Genomic DNA, 20548 nt, shown 5'->3' on the forward strand with positions numbered 1-20548 from the left:
TTACAAATGTTCCTCTCTCCTGAGGTCTCTTGAAAAGAGGCTTCCCTTGCTCTGGCTGTCTTGCATAGAGGGGTCTGCATGAGGAAGAGAGTTCTGTATCTGTCCGGGTCCAGGTTTTTATATCTTTTTTGGCCAGCCAATCTCACTCTGTGGGGGTCTGCCATTCTCACTGGCAGGGGCAGGTACATCCAGGTGATTAAAGGAAGAAACTCAGCAATATGGGATGTTTGAGAACTGTCAGATTTCCAGGTGTCCTGGAGCCCTCTCAATCATTTCTTTCCTTTCTTGCCCACTCTTCCCACTTCTGTACCTCTGTCAATACTTAAAATGTAAATGAGTTATGTCTGAGGAAACATTATGCTATTCAGTCCTAATTGTTATCTGCCCCCCGTCTACTGCTGAAGACGTTGATTAAGGAGAGGAAAAACACAAACTCCTATACTCACAAAATCACTATTACTAAATGCAAACTCAGTCACAGCCCTTAACGCTTTGTACCTTTTTAACTGTCGTCACTCTGTGACATATACAACGTCTTAACCAACAGACTGCTAGAGTAGTTACAGCATCCTCAAGACGTGAGTGCATACGTCATTCTGTCATGTCCCAGCCAACGTAAAGACAGATTCGTTTTTTTTTCCTCTATGTGTAATCTACAGTTTGTTTAATGTTGAAGAGACGATAAGTTTGAGATGTGCCGCGATTCGGACCACACTGAAGAGGAATGCTATTCACAGCGATTAAACTCCAAAGTTATCGGTATCTTTTCTTGGAATTCTAACTCGGCAATAGAAAGCTAAAGGTTGTCTGGAACTTAAAAGTTCTCCAACATTCTCTCATCAGATATATTAAATTTGGATAGTTTTATGTTTTATATTAGTAATTCTTCTTATTCGTAATTTTAATGTATTACACCCTCTGGGCTGAGCATCACAGGATGCTGCAAACGAGAACACCTGTTATTAACTGGACTATCGGGAATTGGGATGCTCAGTATCCAGTATCATTGATGAGATATCTGACTGCAAAACAGACAAATGTCCTTAATTTAATGTTAGTCGAGACTGATTCATTGAATATTTGATATAACAATTGCATTGCAGCAACCTTACATTAAATTTCAAAAGTCTTTGTAGAAATCCTCAACGTAACAAAAATAAAAAAAACTGTTTCTCTTTCAAACTGACACGATACATCAGTATTATTTTTTAACATAATCTAAAACGCTCCCTTAATGGATCCTCTTTCAAATTGATGCGGACTTTACGGAGCATACATACTGTATATACCATTTTTCTTATTTGACAATAACATTATTTGCTTTCAAGATAAAGCGTTGTCTGGATGAAGAACTTGCACAGCTAACTGATCTTTTTATATTTATCCAAGGATATAATTTCTTGTGTTAACGAAACGAATCAGAGGCTGTGAACTCTTTGATTTTCTAGCTGCGGAACGCGAGTATGTTTTTTGAAGTAAGTAATCTCAATCACAGCTTCAATCTGAGCGGAGAAGATCCATTTTCTTCTCTCGACCAAGAATGGGGCGAAGGGTCAGAAGAGAAATTATCCAGGACAGGACATACTGTGGTGTCTGTGTTTTTGGGATCTATTCTGATTTTTGGGTTCTTTAATAACCTAATCGTGCTCGTCCTATTCTGCAAGTTTAAAACTCTGAGGACACCCGTGAACATGCTTCTGTTAAACATCAGTGTGAGTGACATGCTCGTCTGTGTCTTTGGCACCACACTGAGTTTCGCTTCGAGTATCCGAGGAAGATGGTTAGTAGGAAAACAAGGCTGCATGTGGTATGGCTTTATCAATTCCTGCTTTGGTGAGTATAGATAAAAACACTTAATATAGAGTCAGTTTATTTACTCGACAGAACAGATGCATTCTCTTCTCTGAAATTAGCACTGCACCAGAAGGTAATTGTACTGTTTGGATAAAGGAAATTACACATGTACCTTGTAAAATTTGAAAGATGAAAGATGTATTGATAAAATCAGATTGTATATAGAATAATATATACAGATAGAATAAATCACGCTGTGTTTTTATTTTTTTTGTTTCTTTTTGTTGTAACAAAACGCGGGTTTCGGATAATTTATTTCAACCGGAGGAAAGAAAAAAGTACTCTGGATGATGATGTTATTTGTAAAAGGCTACGTAGGACACCGTTTTCACTCTATGTACAGTCATCAGGACAAAATGCAGCAAAGCAATCATTTTAATGAGTTTCCCCCCATAATTCAAATGTGTCTTAATGCAGTTATTGACTTCAGTCTGGTTATAACCAGGTGGCCTAAAATCAAACCATGTACAATGAAATCCCATGAGATAATGTACTTTTGTTCATGTTGTGCTTTTGTAAAACGTGGATTTAGCCGCGCAAATGCACTGATAATGTTGAGCCGCAATGCAACGTTCAGAAAGCCTCGAGTCAGAAGCATGTCCAGATGGCATGTATTATTGTTATAGCACTAGTATTACAACAAAGATTTAATATGTTTTCGTGTTGGAATGTATGTGTCAAATAACTGCATGTATGTATACATGCAATATGTTTAAGGTATGTTATAATTGAATAACGATAAAATACCAATTCTAACATCAATAATTGAATTAGTTCAACTTGTAGCTCAATGTTTCTAGAACAGTTGTGAACAGCGGTTCACAAGCCTAGCCTCGGAGATTTGTATTCAATGTGAACTCGAATTCTTCAGTGCAATAATTTTATTTTCTTTGGAAACGGAGTGTCATAAATACGGTTTCACACAGAACGGAATTTGACGCGACCTTTCCTTGCCTCAACCTGTTATTTCTGACGAAACAGCTCTTGGTAATGGATTAATCCAAGATGAAAAAAGCAGGCAATAATGGTACTGTGTCGGGCACTCTCGCGGCGTTTTTGCTTTTTACATAGATCCAATGTTTACGTTTCCGACAACACACCTGAATGAGGGCAGTTCTGAAATTCAGAAACTGGTACAGGGCAGATACCAACTGCCCGTTCCAAATCCCATTTGAGTTTTTAAGAGCTGAAAGCAAATTTACAAATATCCTCCAAATAGAATACTGAAATGAATTAGCCTGTGATTAAGAAGTCAGCTGGACCAGAAGCAGAAAACAGTGTTCTTTTGGGACAAGGATTGGAAACCACTCTACTACTACTGTACATCAAAGGAGTATTGTTTATTTTACTCTCAATTTCAGCCTTGCTTGTGAGCATGTTTCATACAGCAAAGACACTCTATTAGAAAGTCCATACTTTTAAGACATCTAAACAAATATTCCTGGCAAAGTAAGAAATCTGTTCTGAATATAGACCACCACATGCCAGGGCTCCAGGAATTTACTTTTTACAAGCATTTGTATAATCTGTGAAGTCAATTCTAACAATTAATATTTCAGTTGCAAGGTGTGTAGTGGTATTTACTTTCAGCCAATTCAATTGAAACACTCAGTAATTCACAGTAAAGAATTACGTGTTGGAGCATGAATTTATTTCAACCTAAAGGGCAAAGAAGCAGCATTTCCATCGTCTCCTAGTTGATGTGATAGTGCTCTTTAATTATACTAGAACAATAATTTTATAATAAACCTTTCTTGGCTTGACATTTTAAAACATTTTGTGATGTTTTATTTTATAAGTGCCTTATTCTGAAATCACACATTGTTTCTTTACTTCTAAGTACAGCAACGAGTCCTGTTCTACACAGGGAGATTGCAAAGACAAACGTGCATCTCGGACCCTTTCCATATGAAAAGACAAAGAAAAATATTCCACGATGTTACCAGTTGTAACATAAATATTGAAACCGATTTACATAAAGTCCCAGGAAACCTTATTAAATTTAGATACCAAGTGGCAAACAATTGTGGTAAACTGGACTCCAAACTAGACAGTTTTTAAATACATATATTCATGCCGTCATCAGATGTTATCTACATTTTAAAATCTCAATGTTTTTTTCAACATCAGGGTGCTTTTGTTATCAGTTCTGTCTACACTTTAATTTAATTTAATTAATTAATCTTTATTTGTTATATTTTAGTAAATATTCCTTAGGACAGACAGACTGAGGACATACCTTCTGAATCAAAATCTCAGTTTGCATAAAATTGATATATTTTTATGTTAATGATTATTATAGTTAATAGTATAATAATAATCTGTATACATGTTATGGGTACTATATATGAAAAACAGCTTTGAATACAATAGTTCAACATGCTGCTGCCTGTGAAAGGAATCTCACTGTCATTCTCCGCATGTGAGAAAATTGGACTGATTATAAATGCTTTCTATGAACGATGCCTGACGAGCTGTAATTAATTCAGTATTCATTCTATTCACTGTCTCTTAAGAACGTATTCACAAGCTAGTAAATCATAAAACAGGATTTTTGCTGGTTGTGATGGCTTTAGGCAAGGTCTCTAAGAACTGCAGTTGTTCATTTTTCAAAATTAGCTGTGGGTCATGTAAAGCATTAATAATGAGAGAATTAATATAATTACATGACAAAGCATAATGTTATCAACTTTTACAAACCGAAGCCCTCTGTTTTATCAATTTTGAAACAAACTTTTATCTTCCACTCATTTTGCTTTTTTGTGGGAAGCACTTTGTGGCTGGAGCGTTCTTTTCTTAGTTCAAGAAAAAGTTATTCATAAGGAAAAATGTTTGGTGTTTCGTATGTTAAAAATTATATATGTATAATTGGTTTCAGAATAAAAAATGTTGCTTTAGTTTCATGGTTGCAGCTTAATTTTCGTGAGTTTAAACTCGGTTAATAAATGACTAAGATTGGGTAATATATTGTTTTTCTTTTCTTACAATATAAGAGTCACTTTTATTTTAAGGTTTCAACAATAAAATGGTGGTATTTTTATTTGAGCCATCAATCTGTTTAGCAACGCCTTACAACTTTTTCTGACTATGAGACATAGGAAAGTAGTTTACATAAAATATTGATTCATATTGCTCTTAGACTTTCAAAACTAAATTTTTATCTAAAATCTTTTTCTGCCTCTGCCTGTTACCATCGGTGTGGTACACTGTAGTATTATACACATATCTGCTGCTGCAGCTAGGTAGTACTGTATATAAGTTGCATTTTTAATTCTTCCTGTCTTCCTTTGTTCATTGGTAGCCAGCAAGGTGACCTCAAAAAAGCTTGCAGCAGATTGTGTAAGTGGCTTTGAAATGTCAGAATGCTTTTAAGTCATGCCATATAAAGCATAATCATAGTACTGAGATCTGATCTTTGTTCTGTAATACCCTGTGGGGTTTTCAGTCAGTTCAATCACAAAATAAAATTGCTTCTCAAATGCTTGTAAATAGTGAGGCATCAAATGTATTAAATATTTCCACCTTTAAGCAAGAACACCTTTTTTTACTTAACTAAAGAAAAATAATGCATTGAAAAAAACAATCTGTACAAAGTTATCAAAGGTTTAAAGATGTTATAGCCACCACAAATGTCATTAGTTGTACTAACGTCTTTTCTTATCTTGTGTTATTTATACACGTTTTTAATGTTCTGGAAGTTTTAAAATGCCTTACATATAAGGATGTGTATATACTGTGACCTTTTCAGTTTGGCAAGGCTAAGTTTGGAATTACGAATTCAAAGTGCAATTAACAGGGAAATCAGAAAAAGGTGTTTCAGTATTTTTAGAATTTACTTTTCAAGATAAACCTGATAACATTTACAGTATGTAGTACAATTTCAAAACTAGACAAGAATCAGAGTACTAAGGCACAGTGTCAAAAAGGACGTGTTAATGGTAGGGAGATGAATGGGTAGGAAATAAAAAAAGTATACCTGCATATGTAGATTTAATTTTAATAAAACTTAAAATTTTACAACATAAAAATATATGGATATATGAATATGATGATATTTATAGATATGTATCTTGCCAAATGGTCTCATGGAATTAATTAATTTTAAGGTGTTGTGTAAAGGAAACACACATATTTTTTAGAAATGTGACTATATATATATGTACAAGTCTATGTATATATCCTCTGAAAATGATTGTCAATCTGTAATACTCTTCCATAAGAGTGTACATTTTCTGGCACTTCTGAGAATGTTCGTGGTGGAAAGATGAAAAGCAAATGGAAAAAATAAAGAAAGGATACAAAAAGCAACATTTCAGCACTGTGTCTCCTAGTTTCCTTCTCTTTTATTAGGTTTATTGTATGCAATGTAAATTACATTTTTATAATCTTAAAATTTAAACATATTAACTGATTCCTATAGATTTATCAATTGAAAAGTGCTATTTCACTTTGAATATTATGCTAATACTGTTGAACATATATTATTATTATTTTTTTTTTAATTCTGCAGAAATTCTAAAATACCTTGAAAACTCCAAAGTCTTGGATGAAAACTGATTAAATTAGGTCAAGGAAGGATTGTAAAAGCAGATTGGAAATTGTGTCACAGTAAACATTATACTGTACCTTATGGGTTACATGGTTTGATGGCCATATTGGGTTTTTCACAAAAGTTTGGGACTTTTCAAAATTCCTCTTCTCTAAAACTACAGAAAGGACAGATTTGAAACTTGAAAGATTCTTACTGTTACGGACAGGGTTTGCATTCCGTGTCGGGTTTTGTTGTAGACCCTATGTGATGCAGTAAAAGCTGGAGGAAACAGGAGGCGTGGTATGGGAAAACACACAGGGGTTTAATGGTGCACAAAATAATAGTGACAGTCGGGGAGACAGTGAACAGGGGAGACAAAGAATGGCGTTCAAATCATAGCATGTCCAAAGGAGGGTCAGGGCACAGTCCAAGAGTCCATTTACCATAGATCCATCGAGACATGACAAGATTAAAATCCCCCGAAATGGAGAAAGCACGAACAGAAAACCAACATGGAGATCCTGGGATAACGGGGCTCAGAACACGTGAGGTGTCGGGGATGAGGCCTATGCCTTCAGGAGACGGACGCCGGGTATCCTCGTGCTAGGCGGACCTAGTGACTTCCGTACCCTAATGTTGAGCCCAGAGCCCTGGATGAGCTAAGAATAAATAGGAAGAGACACAACAAGGCACACCAAGGCACACCTATAAACAATCCCAGGGAACTATTGACATGAGTAAAATGGAGAACCCTCTAGGGGAGGGATGTCAACTGCAATAGTTACCCCATGTCCGAGGTTTAGTCTTCTTCAGGATAGTTCAGTTTGTAATATCAGTTGGTTGACACTGTATTTGAAAAAAAAAATAATCTTGATTTTTGTTAATTAATTAATTGCTTACACTTATATAGCGCTTTCCTGGACACTCCACTCAAAGCGCTTTACAGGTAATGGGGACTCCCCTCCACCACCACCAATGTGCAGCATCCACCTGGATGAATGCCAGAATGCTCACCACACATCAGCTATCAGTGGGGAGGAGAGCAGAATGTATACTGTATACATTCTATTGTAGCCAATTCAAAGAGGGGGATTATTAGGAGGCCATGATTGGTAAGGGCCAATGGGGAAATTTGGCCAGGACGCCAGGGTTACACTCCTACTCTTTTCGAGAAACGCCCTGGGATTTTTAATGACCACAGAGAGTCAGGACCTCGGTTTTATGTCTCATCCGAAGGACCACGCCTGTTTACAGTATAGTGTCCCCGTCACTATACTGGAGCATTAGGACCCACATGGACCGCAGGGTTAGCGCCCCCTGCTGGCCCCACTAGCACCTCTTCCAGCAGCAACCTTAGTTTTTCCCAGGAGGTCTCCCATCCAGGTACTGACCAGGCTCACACCTGCTTTGCTTCAGTGGACTGCCAACTGTGAGTTGCAGGGTGATATGCTGCTATCTATTCAGTGTCTCATCCTGAAACTGGTTGGCCAACCAAATGGTTGTGCTGTATATATAAATTAGGAAATTCTTTCTTGCCTGTGATCTTTGACCTCTGAAAGGTCAAATACAAATGTCATTTAATATATATGTTATTTTCTACAACAAAAAAGACAAATCTGTAGTAAAAAAAGAACACAAGAGTAGCTATGTCAAAGCAATAGTTTTAGAATAAGACATTTTAAAATATCCCAACAAAGATAAAAGAAATGGTAAACATAAGTGCACATCACAAGATCATTTCTGAAAGGATTAATACAGTATTTAATATTTCTTTTTGCAAGACCACTGCAATCAGCAACATTTGAGAGATTAGAAATATAGTTGAGTCATGTACAGTATACTGTAGTATCACAGGGGCACAGAGTGTCATTAAGGCCCTAACTGTTAATTCAGAAAGAGGCAAGACTTCAGACACGGACACTGACACTATTTGCATTGGTACAATACATAAATTATTTTTATTATAGGCACTACTTAAATTCAGACAGAAGAGTAAACTGTAAAATGCACTTTAAAATAGCAACTCAGCTGAATTAAAATCAAAAAGGTTAAATTCAACAATGTACTGTCATTTAACAAACAAAAACATTAGATCAGTTATGCCAGCAGTAAAAGCACAGTATGAAAAGTACATACTGTATTTTGTTAGAACAAAAAGACATTTTCAGGAATTTTATAGTAAAATTGAAAAGATTTGTTTATTTGACTCAATAACATCCATTGAAAAAAGCTTAAAACTTTATTGAAGTTATAGATTTAAACACATTTTAAACTAACTGATTTCCCTTCAGTATTGCTATTGAATTCAGATGTTAAAATGTCTTTCAAGGTGAGATTTGTTTTGTGAATGAGGAATTGGTACTCCTACACAACTCTTGACAATGCACAGAAGCTTGTCATTTTGTTTTTCATGCTGCAAACTCTCCAGTGTTTCACAGGACAGCGGGCACTGTTAGAGTGACCAGCGTGTCTCTCACTGACATGCCTAAAAATATAAAGGTACCCAGCAGTTGACAGGAATCAGTACTAAACAGAAAGCTCTGTAAACCCAAGTTAACGCTGCCCCATCCATCCTTAGGGACACTTGGTCAGTTGTACTTGGGGAATCCCAGTAACACATAGCTACGTACATAGCCCAGGCTCAACCAATTATATCTAGGCCAATCATTTTTATAACTTATGATGCAAATGTTTATGCATAAAACCTGAATATGAATACCAAAAAATCTAGGATTGATGTCTCTTAATTAAGATCTCATTTTAAAATGTCTTTTTTTGGTCTTATGACCCTGAAGAAATGTCAGTGTAACATTCAATGTTGTCCTTCTCTTCTTTTTTAGGCATTGTGTCCTTGATCTCACTGGCAGTGCTGTCTTATGACCGCTACAGCACCTTAACGGTCTACAACAAGCAAGTCACAGACTACAGGAAGCCCCTCCTAGCAGTAGGGGGCTCATGGTTGTACTCCTTGATGTGGACAGTACCTCCACTCCTGGGCTGGAGCAGCTACGGTCTTGAAGGAGCTGGAACAAGTTGTTCTGTAACCTGGACAGCTAGGTCACCCCAATCAATATCCTACATTATCTGTCTCTTCATCTTCTGCTTAGCTGTTCCGGTTCTGGTCATGGTCTATTGTTATGGGCGCCTTCTATATGCAGTGAAACAGGTGAGTTAATATTTCATTAGATTATGGGCTCATTCTTCCACTGGTCAGATCGACTGTGTCATCTGTGAATGTTTACATTTTTAGGCTCATAAATATCTGCCCTTAGTGAATAACTATAATGCCAAGGTCCTAAATAATGCATCAAGGGGTGGTTAAATCAAGAAAGACACAATACTTTCATTGTACACATGGAACAAAGCCAGATTTGTTAGATTCATTGTTGTTTTGTTGGATGTCACTTTAATCTGAATGTAACTCTTTAAAATAAAATAAAATATAATATAATATTAAAATATTAAATATTAACTTTTAAGAATGACTAAGTTATGGTTTCTATAAGATTACAATATAGGTAACAGAGACATATGACATAGAAATAAATAGAATACTTCAACAAATATTTTTAAACCACCAACACTTAATACCATAAATATGGCATTTATTAATTGTTCCATGAAAACATTCGCATCAAATGTTTCTGAAATGGATGTTTAGATTTTGTCAGGAATATGTAAATAATATCATTCTAGGCAGGTCTAAAAAACATTACATTCATGCCATTGCAACAGTGAAGCTCCAGATAAATGAATGAATGCTTAATACTCAAAACATTTTCTCTGTCATTTTGTTGAGGGAGGAAATAAATGATAAATCACATTTTAAATCTTTTTAGGTTGGGAAAATCAGAAAGACTGCAGCCCGCAAAAGAGAATACCATATCCTTTTCATGGTGATTACTACGGTAGTGTGCTACTTGCTATGCTGGATACCTTATGGAGTGGTTGCAATGCTAGCAACATTTGGTAGACCGGGAACTGTATCACCCATAGCCAGTGTTGTGCCTTCTATTTTAGCAAAGAGCAGCACGGTCTTCAACCCATTGATATACATTCTTATGAACAAACAGGTAAGTGAGTTAACATGAGGTTGTGGGGATTTTGCACTTATAATAGTGACATTCATTCTGATCCTTGAGGATTGTGGTTTACTTTAACTTAAAAAGGCTTATAGTTCATATATAATCCTCAGTGTTAATATAGAGACATTAAGCGAATAATTAATTCAAATAATAAAAATAATAATAATACTTACACTTATATAGCGCTTTTCTGGACACTCCACTCAAAGCGCTTTACAGGTAATGGGGACTCCCCTCCACCACAACCAATGTGCAGCCCCACCTGGATGTTGCGACGGCAGCCATAGTGTGCCAGAATGCTCCCCACACACCAGCTATCAGTGGGGAGGAGAGCAGAGTAACGAAGCCAATTCATAGATGGGGATTATTAGGAGGCCATGATTGGTAAGGGCCAATGGGAAATTTGTCCAGGACGCCAGGGTTACACCCCTACTCTTTTCGAGAAACACCCTGGGATTTTCAATGACCACAGAGAGTCAGGACCTTGTTTTTACGTCTCATCCGAAGGACGGCGCCTGATTACAGTATAGTGTTCCCGTCGCTATACTGGGGCATTAGGACCCACAAAGACCACAGGGTAAGCACCCCCTGCTGGCCCCACTAACACCTCTTCCAGCAGCAACCTTAGTTTTTCCCAGGAAGTCTCTCATCCAGGTACTGACCAGGCTCACACCTGCTTTGCTTCAGTGGGTTGCCAGTTGTGAGTTGCAGGGTGATATGGCTGCTGGCGATATATGGCTGTTGGCGATAAAATACAATACAATCCTTAAGAGTCCAGGATGGAATGAAAACCAGTGGACATGGTCGTCCTCCAGAATCAGAGGTTGATGAATGTAATTTGTCAATTCCCATGTGGCTATGGTCCACTATTTACAGTAGAACAATAAGTTTTTATATCAGGCCAATATGACTGTCTGGAGTGTAGTGATGAAACCCATTTCAGACAATTCCAGCTCAAGTTTTCAAAATTTTAGAATAATTAATTACATTACCACTTTATGTACAATATTTTTATTTATGCAGTAAATAAAGAGTAAACAAAAAGTTCCAAGCTGTATACAAACCAGTTTCTACAAATAATTTTAGTATAAAACCGAGTTAATTCATTACAAATTGATGAACGATTCCTAAAAAACATTAACATTAAAAAAACAAGGCTGTTTAATGTGAGTTGGCTTTTGATTTTTTAAAACCTGTGAGCATTTAAGGCTGTTATAACATTTTCTGAGATTTCAACTTTAAACAGAATAATGCAACAGCTGTCACTACAGTGCATTAAATTCAACCTTTTGACACTAAAAGAAAAAAAGTAACAGTTTTGCTAAACATACAGTTTCATGCATCTTATAATCACTCTGTTATGATATTAGAATTTGATAATTAAATGAAGTGAAACATCTTGTTGAACAGTCCACATTCTCAACATTCAGACAATATAAATTTTAATCTACACTTTAAAAAAATAAAAAAGACCAAGACCTGGTTAAACCTTCATGCCTGTGCATCTTATGAGATGTAAAAATATTGTGAAATACAGTACTGACAATGTTTTTTTTTTACAGTTTGCTGATTCAGTGTTTCACAATCATAGGTTATTTATATATAATGGTATACTGTATGGTATACATTTGTGCCTTCATAACGCAACTTGTAGTGGAAGTTCTAAGGCTCAATCTAAAGAAGAACATTCATCTAAAAATATATTTTTGTGCAGTCAAAACAATAAGATAAGTGGGTAGTGGAAAGAAAGCTGCGTAGTTAAATATTTATACAACAATAAAATAGTAACAAGTAATTATAGGACATGTAATGAAAATACAGTAAACAATATTCATTGGTAACCCAAGTGATATTAAAATACAAAACACAAAGTCTCCCATGTAAGGTTAGATGGTGAATCTAACATTTTCCGACAAACGCCAAAGTCAGGAATTATTAGATATTTTGTCTTTAGTTCATCATCATGAAGCATAACAGCTTTTCCTATTGCCTGACCAAGTATGTTATAGAGAGTGAAATCTTTATATCAGGATTACCCATGCAAAAAATGCAAGTGCATCCACAGGGACTGGTAGATGTGAACAAACAAAAATAATATGGCAGCAGTAATGATCATAACAATAATTGCATTTGTATAGCGCTTTTTATGCCAAAAAACATTACGTATGGAGGGAACCCACTTCATTCACCACTGAAAGTGCAGACACACAGCAGCCAGTAACCTTTCCCTAAACAGTGGATAAATTAAAGAAGTGAGAAAATATTTCACCAATGAAAATAACACTGGAAACTTACAGAGGCCAGACTGTGCAAGCCCAATGTGAAATTTGCTAAGGAAAGCAGAGTGAACAAACCTGAACCACAGTTATAACATGTTTTCTGAAGAATGGCACCTCCTACAGCAGAGTGCCCATGTGGCCATATAAGTTTACAAAACTCCTGTCCAGAGGCATGAGTGCCACCTATTGGATCACTCACATCACTTACAGCAGCAACTTGGTTTTCCTTACAGATCCGATATCCTCTTACCAACCAGGCCCAAACGTGCTTAGCGTCTCAGATCAGGCTAAGAGGTGGTAACATTGCCAGCATTAGTTACATTCACACTCAATCTGAGCACTATCAAGTCAGTTCCTAAAGGCACCAGAAAATAAAATGTGGGTTAGTAACTTTCACTTATATTTGAGTAATGAATTGTTTTAGATTTTCAGATATTGCTTTTTCAGTCTTGTGTCTCAGCAAGTTGAATCACTCCAGTAACTGAGTTTCTGAGCCTAAGGCATTATTTGTGGTTAAATTCCATTTTTTTTACTCATTTAAAAATATGCTTTTTTGCCTGTCCTCATATTATATGCATTCAGACTATAATCAATAACCATCTTTTAAGACTTATTTTGGCACAAACTGTCTAATGATAACTATTATAATAATATATACTATATATTACTACTAGTAATATAATACTGTATCAAGTACAATAACATAATATACAGCAAACATCAGCTGTGTTTAATCTTATTTACTTCACTGCATTTTCAATATAATCTCCAGTTCTACTTGGCATTGCAGCAAAAACAATGTTCCATTGTAAAAAGCTGTGTTCCATTAATACCACTAATTGTCCATTGCTGAATTATCTCAATTTTAACACTTGCTGATTAAAACAGAAGTTCTAACCAAAAAACATGTAACCCAAAAAATCATCTTTTTAAGAAGTTATGCACATAAGTGTGAAAGGCAGAAAGAGAGTTGTAATTAAATTTGTTCAGATATAAAAGTCACCAAAATCCCTAGAATTAGCATTTAACAGGATTAGTCAAAAGGGCAAACACTAGACAATATCTGAACTTTTCAGCTTCAATATGAAACAGTTTAAGAGATGTAACAGATGAGATAAGGCAAGAAAGCAACTTGTGGTTTAAGTGTTTTTGATATTACTACTTTAAACACATTACCACCTTCATTGCCATTAAAATTACATCAGAATTTGAAGAATAATAAATAGAGGCTTTCAATTACAATTAAAGTGGAGTATAGAAATTTAATGGCCAAAAACAGATGTTGAAAATAGCAGAAATTGTGTGGCAAAATTATTAGAAACTATGATTGTTAAGAAGGGGAACTATAAAGCTATTTTGCTGAGAAACATTTGTAATAAATCCTGCAAAATATCTAATCTTCAATAAAATGTTCTTGAAGATTTTAATTTTTCAGTTCATTGTGTGAATTTCTGACTAAGCCTGAAGCCTTTCATTTTGATGATGAAAAGATGTATTTTGACATTGGTTGCATAAGTATAACTTTTTCTAATAGTACATCTTTGGCAAAACATTCTGAAATAGATTCAGCTGTTAAATCACACAGGTTGTGCTTACTAGAAAAAAATACAAAAGTTAAAAAAAATCTTGTACACTTGGAACATTAAGAAAAAAGTAAAATTATACTCTTCAAAAATCTATCTCAAAAAAACAAATCGATGTCCAGGTGCACGGGTGTTCCCATCTAATCAGATGGGTGTAAATGTATTTCATCATAATGAGTTTTGGTACAGAATAAGGTATTGTTAACTGTGAAATTATGACTGAAAACAATGTTTGAATCGGGGGTTGTTGATATACAGTACAAACTGTAAAATACGATATAATGTCCAGTATTTCTAGTTCCACCCTGGGCATCTGAACTACCCTGAATTTTATTAGTGAAGAAATTTCTTCTCCACCAGATTTGTATTGTATTGGGGCTGCTAACACAATGACTGCTGCTCATCACTTAGTTTGGTGGTGGAATGAAGTGGCTCCCCTTTTGTCTGTAAAACACTGTATAAATGCAATTTTCTATTTAATTACAATATAAAATGCACAAGTATCAAAGCCTTCAAATAACACATCTTGGTCTTCTTAGTAGAATGATTGGAAATAAAACAGTGCATTTTTATTAAGTCACACACCAGAATGGAAGTGAAAGAACAAACTAGAAAACTGGAAAAAGGTGTTTTAAAACGTTCCGTTAACATCTGCTCAACAAATGTCATGAATTATTTTTTACTCAAGCAAAGTCCATTATCAATATAATTATTAACTTTAAAAAAAGCAATCAGGAATTTACTACCAAAAGAGGGACTTATTTCAACACATTATGTGTGTGAATCTCACTGATTTTGTCCTTTTATTCCTTTATGTCCTTTATTTATTAATCAATTCATAAAGAAGACCAGGATTGGTTATTGATAGGAGTTTATAACCGTACATTTTGAAACCCAGTTGAATTAATTGCTACTTTATGACATTACGCCATAATTTCAACATTTGTCAGGAACTTCTGAATTATTTAAAAACTATTAAAATTAATAGCTGACATCTACAAAACACACGCATATATAAAATCTTATCCTACATGCATTCTTCTATGAATATCTAACCAGCACTTTTAGTTTTTTAGGCTTTTAGCCAATGCAAATACTAAATTACTTTTAACATTTTTCTGTAGGAGTAGATACTGTATTTGCCTTTACACCATTTAAAAATGTTCTAATATTCATTAATGTACTAATGAACTATAGCTTAATTTGGCCATTTACAGTTCTTTCAAGTACTTATTTTTCCTAAATAGCACATGGTAAATTATTGCAATATTGTAAATTTAATTTCTGTACTTTTTCCACAAATGCCGATTTAGTGTTTACAGTTTATGGCTCTGAATCCAGGCAAAGTGACTTTGCCTTTCTTCTTGAGATCTTCCTCAGTTCCCATGTTCACTTTCTGTATCAACATCTTTTCATAGAGTAGAGGGTGGTATGCCCCCAATGTGCAGGCAGCATCGTAGTATTGTTCATGATAGTGGCACAGGTCTGTTTGTCTGATAGAGGGGACATACTCGTAGACATCCACTTCATCACATAGAGACATCATGATGAGAATTCCTGGAAGACACAAAAGCGCACACCACTGAAGTACAGGAATGAATATTAAACACTTCAAACCCTGCCCATTTTAAGCTGTATACTTTAGGCCAGCTGCCCTCGCCTGGGTTATGTATATTTAAAGCAACACTGTGCAATTGTCTTTTAGGTTTTTACACTTGAGGATTCTAAAGTTTATCCAATTTTTAAAACTGAAAACAAAACTGCAAGGCATGTTATAAGTTGAAATTGGTTGACAAAAAAAAAATAATTTCTGCAGCTTTATTAGAAATGTGTAATCTGTTGATTTTACACAACCTCTGAACACACTCTTGCCTTTAGAAAAATCACAATGATAACTAAGTGCCTTTCTTATATTCATATCCCAGAGTTAAGTGCCAAATCGGGGATTCCCGAAGCCGGTCTTTTTTTCACCAGAATTAGTTCGCACTTTGCTCAACAGTACTACTCACTGGCAGATGTCTCAAATTGTGAGATTCACAGGGCAGACAAAACATCAAGACCTGCAGCAGATAGTTACTTCTGAAGAAACAGTAAGTTTTAAATTGCTCTTTCAAAGAAAGAATAAAGAGTGTTGAAAGCAAATTGAAGGTTGACGCCTCCAGAGTGGCTCAGCAGATAAAGGTACACAAACCAGATTGCAGGCTGAGCTACACAATCATGGGTTCGAACCGTGTGTCATGTCAGAGTCGACAGTGACCACAATTCCCCAAGCAGGGACGCGCAAATTAGCCAAGCGCAGCCAAGGGTAGGATTGGATAAGTCAGACTGGGCTCACGTCAAACAGTGACCCCTTCGACTTCCTGTGTGTGGTGTCATTGGAGAGGTACATACCCTTCTTCCAACCTCTGAATCGCCAGTATAGGGTTGGTTTGCCATTGACACGTTTAGAAACCAATGGCTTGAAGGTTTGTTGGCTCTTCCAAATTGGGTGGGTAAAAAAAAAGAGTAAAGCAAAGGCAGGGAAGGGATGAACAAAAATTACAAGTACAACTTCTAACATTAGCTTAAAGACCACAGCACTTAAATGAAGTTGAAAAATTAAAGTTCGCCATTTCCAATTTGACAGGAATTAAAAAAAAGATCTGCCATTTGGCTCTTCCAGTTTTATGTACTTGAATATTAAGGTAGTGTCATTCAGAGTTTTAGACCTTCAGACACTGACATTTTTAAATGCCACAGACAAGCTGTACAATCTTTATAGAACAATAGATGCATAAATGTTTCTTCTTTTCTTCATTAAAAGCCATGTCAGCTAACAGTTAACCCTGCACTTTTTCACCGATTGTCATCCTTTCAGTATATAACATTTTGCGAGAATCGGGATCATTACCTGACACAGAAATTACATTTTGCTGATTATGTCCTACACACAAAGAGAAACTATTTAAAGAAACAGCATATATCTTCTCCATGGACACTCATTCAGATTTCAATGAATTGTAAATCACAGCAGTTTATCTGAAATACTATTTAATTTGGCATATTTTCTTTTTCAGTTTTATGGATGTTTTCTCAAACTTTTTCACTGCAAGCAAAGATCAAGTGCAAATGGACCATTCTCGCTACAGTCAAGGACTACTGTTATCCAACTTAATCGTAGAGTGTACAACAACACAGTAGATGGAACTGTTCAGATAAACACAGCTGATGAAGACCGTGAAGGTACACCTCCCATGAAAGTAAAATCAAATCCTCCAGAAATGAATCCCTGACTTCTTGCTTATTTGTATACCTGTCAAGTCGAAAATTTTCAGCAAGCAAGTAGGAAGGGACATCCTCACCTTTCAACTCATGTTGGATAAGTCTGGTTTCATACTGGGATCACATTGTATAACAGTACCAGTTCATAGCATTAGAATTTGAATGTTAATATCTTTAACCAGGAAGGTTGAAGATTTTATCTAATTTGAAAATATTATTTCACTCTTCTGTAGATGTATATTGTCTAATGGGCATTTAAACTGAATTGCCTATATTGTGAAGAACATATAACATATAATAAAGTGCCATAATTTACAAGCCACATGAAACTGCATAAAGCAAAAATATTTCCAAAATAGTTTGACAATACAAGAAGCATATTTCGACCTTTTCAGAAAGCATTGTGAAATAGGAATTCACTGGTGTTTCTGTGAACCATTGTTATTCATTACTGTTACTGCCTTTCACTGGATTTGAAGGCATGCATAGTATTTACCATGAAATAATCTAATTATTTATCAATCTAGTTATGAAGCAAATCTGAAGAATCAATAAAATCTAATCAAATAAAAACTGAACCATGTAAAGACTACCTATAATATTTTGGGAGTGTGGAGACTGGACTATCATAATATAATGACTTCATAACAAATAACTTCTTGTAACTGAAAAATCCATTAGCAGTAATTATTTGTACTGGGGATATTTTTGGAAAAACTGTGCTGTACATTAATTTCATGCAGATTATTCAGTACCACCTCACCGATGTAACATAAGACACTGTGTGTGAAAGTCTGGTGTATTTTGGTTTTGTATCTAGATAAGACAAGCAAATAATGTCTAATGTTGTGTTACAGCAAATTAAATTGCAGATGACATCTAAAATAAACCACAAGATGTTCAATAAGTGGTACTGCAGGTATTAGAGAACCCTGGGAAGTACTGGGGTGTTCTGAAACTACCATAAACACTCTTAACATCATGAGCAGTGTTTAAAAAAAGTGTCAAAACATGATTAATTTATAAAAAAAATGTAAATTGAGGTAGATAATTCCAAGCAACATGTACTCTGAAGACATATGAAAAAGGACTGTAGGTAATATGATGTCTTCAACATATGTGTATAGGTTTCACATTGGTGATGCCTAATTATAGCTGAAGTTTGCTGAAAACAAATAGTGTTGTGTGAATTGTCTATCCTGGCACAGAATCAAGACAGGTCACAAATGCCATTAACGCTTTACAAGAGCAATTGTCATGAGCTTTTCCAGTACTGAAGAACTATATTGGGAATATAATTAATTATAGTACTATAGTAGTTTTTTGTGATGTTATGGTATGTAGAACTGCAAGAAGATTTGAGCTCTTTTAGTACTCTGCTTCAAAAGTAAGTTTTGCATTGTCCATCTCCAAAAGTATTTTGGAACTGAAAGGAAATAGATTTGTGATTTGTGATCTGATCTGTAATGTGTGCCATATTTCATAATAGCTACAAAACACACAGAAAAATATAATTTCACTATAATTTCACTTTAAAATGTATTAATATATGAATTTGTACTACATGATTTTTATGGATAAAATTGTCTTGGAAAAAGTGAATACTTTATTAAGCACTTCAAAGACTGCACAACAGCAAAGCAACAGTTTTAGGCTCTAGAAAATCATTGAGAGAACATATGCAAAACTGGATTTCGTTCAGATAAATGTAAAATATAGGTCTGAAATACAACTTTTTTAAAATGATGTTAAGTAACATCGAAAGGATATTTTTATCCATTATTATATAATAACATCATCTTATTAAAACACAAATCGTAATCAAATTCAGGTAAATGTCTTCTCCACTCTGATAATACCAAATATAAACTTTGTTCAACAGAAATGCTAAAATTACATTGTCCTAAACTTCTATAATAAACATCAAGAAATATTTTGACAAGTTCCTAGATTACACTAGATTATTATCTACCTTTCAGTATATACATACAGTATAACCACTTGGTAAGTACATCTGACATCATGCTGTTAACTTCCAATGTTACACTGACTGCAGGCTCCAACGTGATGCCTATGAAGATATTATGCAACAATTTGAAATTCAGTAATGGTAACGCCAGCTGCTTTATATGGATATCTTTAAGATGGTCATCCACAGCTTGGAGGTTAGGTTCACTAAGCAGGTTAACAAACTTTGTGTTCTTTTCAACCATAGTTTTCATCTTAGTCTCATGCCAGAAATATGGCAGGAGTGTCTTTCTATCAACTGTCTGTTCAAAACCTAACTGCTAATCATATCCAGTCCCTACATTAAGCAGCCAATTCTATCTGAAAAAAAAAATCTGAAGGTGGGCGAAAAAAATATCCCTCTTCGCTAAGTTCACTTACATAATATAGCCACGAGGTTAAACATGTGTAAGTACTGTGAGAACGATAACCCTAAACCTAGCTGGGGGCTAGATTGAGCAACTATGTAATCGGTCTCTGAAGCCCTCTATTCATCAGATCTGAAAATCTTTCTCAATCCAAAAGGCATGAGCCTAAAACAATCAAATCCATTAATAAAATTCTTGTCAATTCATCTTCTTCAATAATTTATGTTCTTTAGGCACATTTTCAATCAATTGAAAAACAGGGTTAGGTTTACCATATCCATTCACGTTTTACTCCATTTATACTTTATTATAATGACAAAATTGAAAGAGCTAAACAATGGAATGGGTGACTTGTAATTAGATTTATTATTCTAAAACCTCTTATAAAGATTTTACAAAGTTTTCTAAATCAAACACAAATACAAAGGGTTTTAGAACTTGTTAATTAGTATCATTTTGAAGCATTTAATTTGGTACTTCAATACACATTATTTAAACTTTCTCTTAAAAAGCTCTATAACAAGGATGTTTGCAAACATTCTTTTTTCAGTCCTCCAAAATAATAATCTTACAACATATA

General features: G+C 35.1%; 2 protein-coding genes across 8 annotated transcripts in view; one reads left to right on the plus strand and one right to left on the minus strand.

The window, feature by feature from the left end:
• Window positions 1–1142: 1142 nt before the first annotated feature.
• On the plus strand, window positions 1143–18363 carry tmtops2b (teleost multiple tissue opsin 2b). The gene is made up of 4 exons (XM_015364410.2): window positions 1143–1833; window positions 9226–9551; window positions 10225–10458; window positions 17389–18363. Exons 1-4 carry the CDS (start codon window positions 1464–1466, stop codon window positions 17602–17604), a joined length of 1146 nt encoding a protein of 381 aa, XP_015219896.2. The 5' UTR covers window positions 1143–1463; the 3' UTR covers window positions 17605–18363.
• The window catches only part of st6gal2a (ST6 beta-galactosamide alpha-2,6-sialyltranferase 2a), a 43330-nt gene continuing 34247 nt past the window's right edge, over window positions 11466–20548 (minus strand). For 5 of the 7 annotated variants that reach the window (XM_015364409.2, XM_015364407.2, XM_015364408.2 and 2 more), the window contains exon 7: window positions 11466–15889. In XM_015364409.2, coding sequence (XP_015219895.2) covers window positions 15642–15889 — 248 coding nt within the window. In that variant the 3' untranslated portion in view covers window positions 11466–15641. Of the gene's footprint in view, window positions 15890–16723; window positions 16809–18344; window positions 19665–20548 lie in introns of those variants that run through there. The other 2 variants (XR_001480469.2, XM_069178876.1) reach the window with 2 other exon arrangements.

The sequence above is a fragment of the Lepisosteus oculatus genome, chromosome 15, assembly GCF_040954835.1.
Source record: "Lepisosteus oculatus isolate fLepOcu1 chromosome 15, fLepOcu1.hap2, whole genome shotgun sequence".
Lineage (NCBI taxonomy): Eukaryota > Metazoa > Chordata > Actinopteri > Semionotiformes > Lepisosteidae > Lepisosteus > Lepisosteus oculatus.

Coding starts and splice junctions, on each gene's coding strand:
- tmtops2b (XM_015364410.2), top strand. CDS start 1,464: ATGTTTTTTGAAGTAAGTAATCTCAATCACAGCTTCAATCTGAGCGGA. Junction 1,834..9,225: donor CTTTATCAATTCCTGCTTTG/GTGAGTATAGAT, acceptor CTTCTTTTTTAG/GCATTGTGTCCTTGATCTCA. Junction 9,552..10,224: donor TTCTATATGCAGTGAAACAG/GTGAGTTAATAT, acceptor AAATCTTTTTAG/GTTGGGAAAATCAGAAAGAC.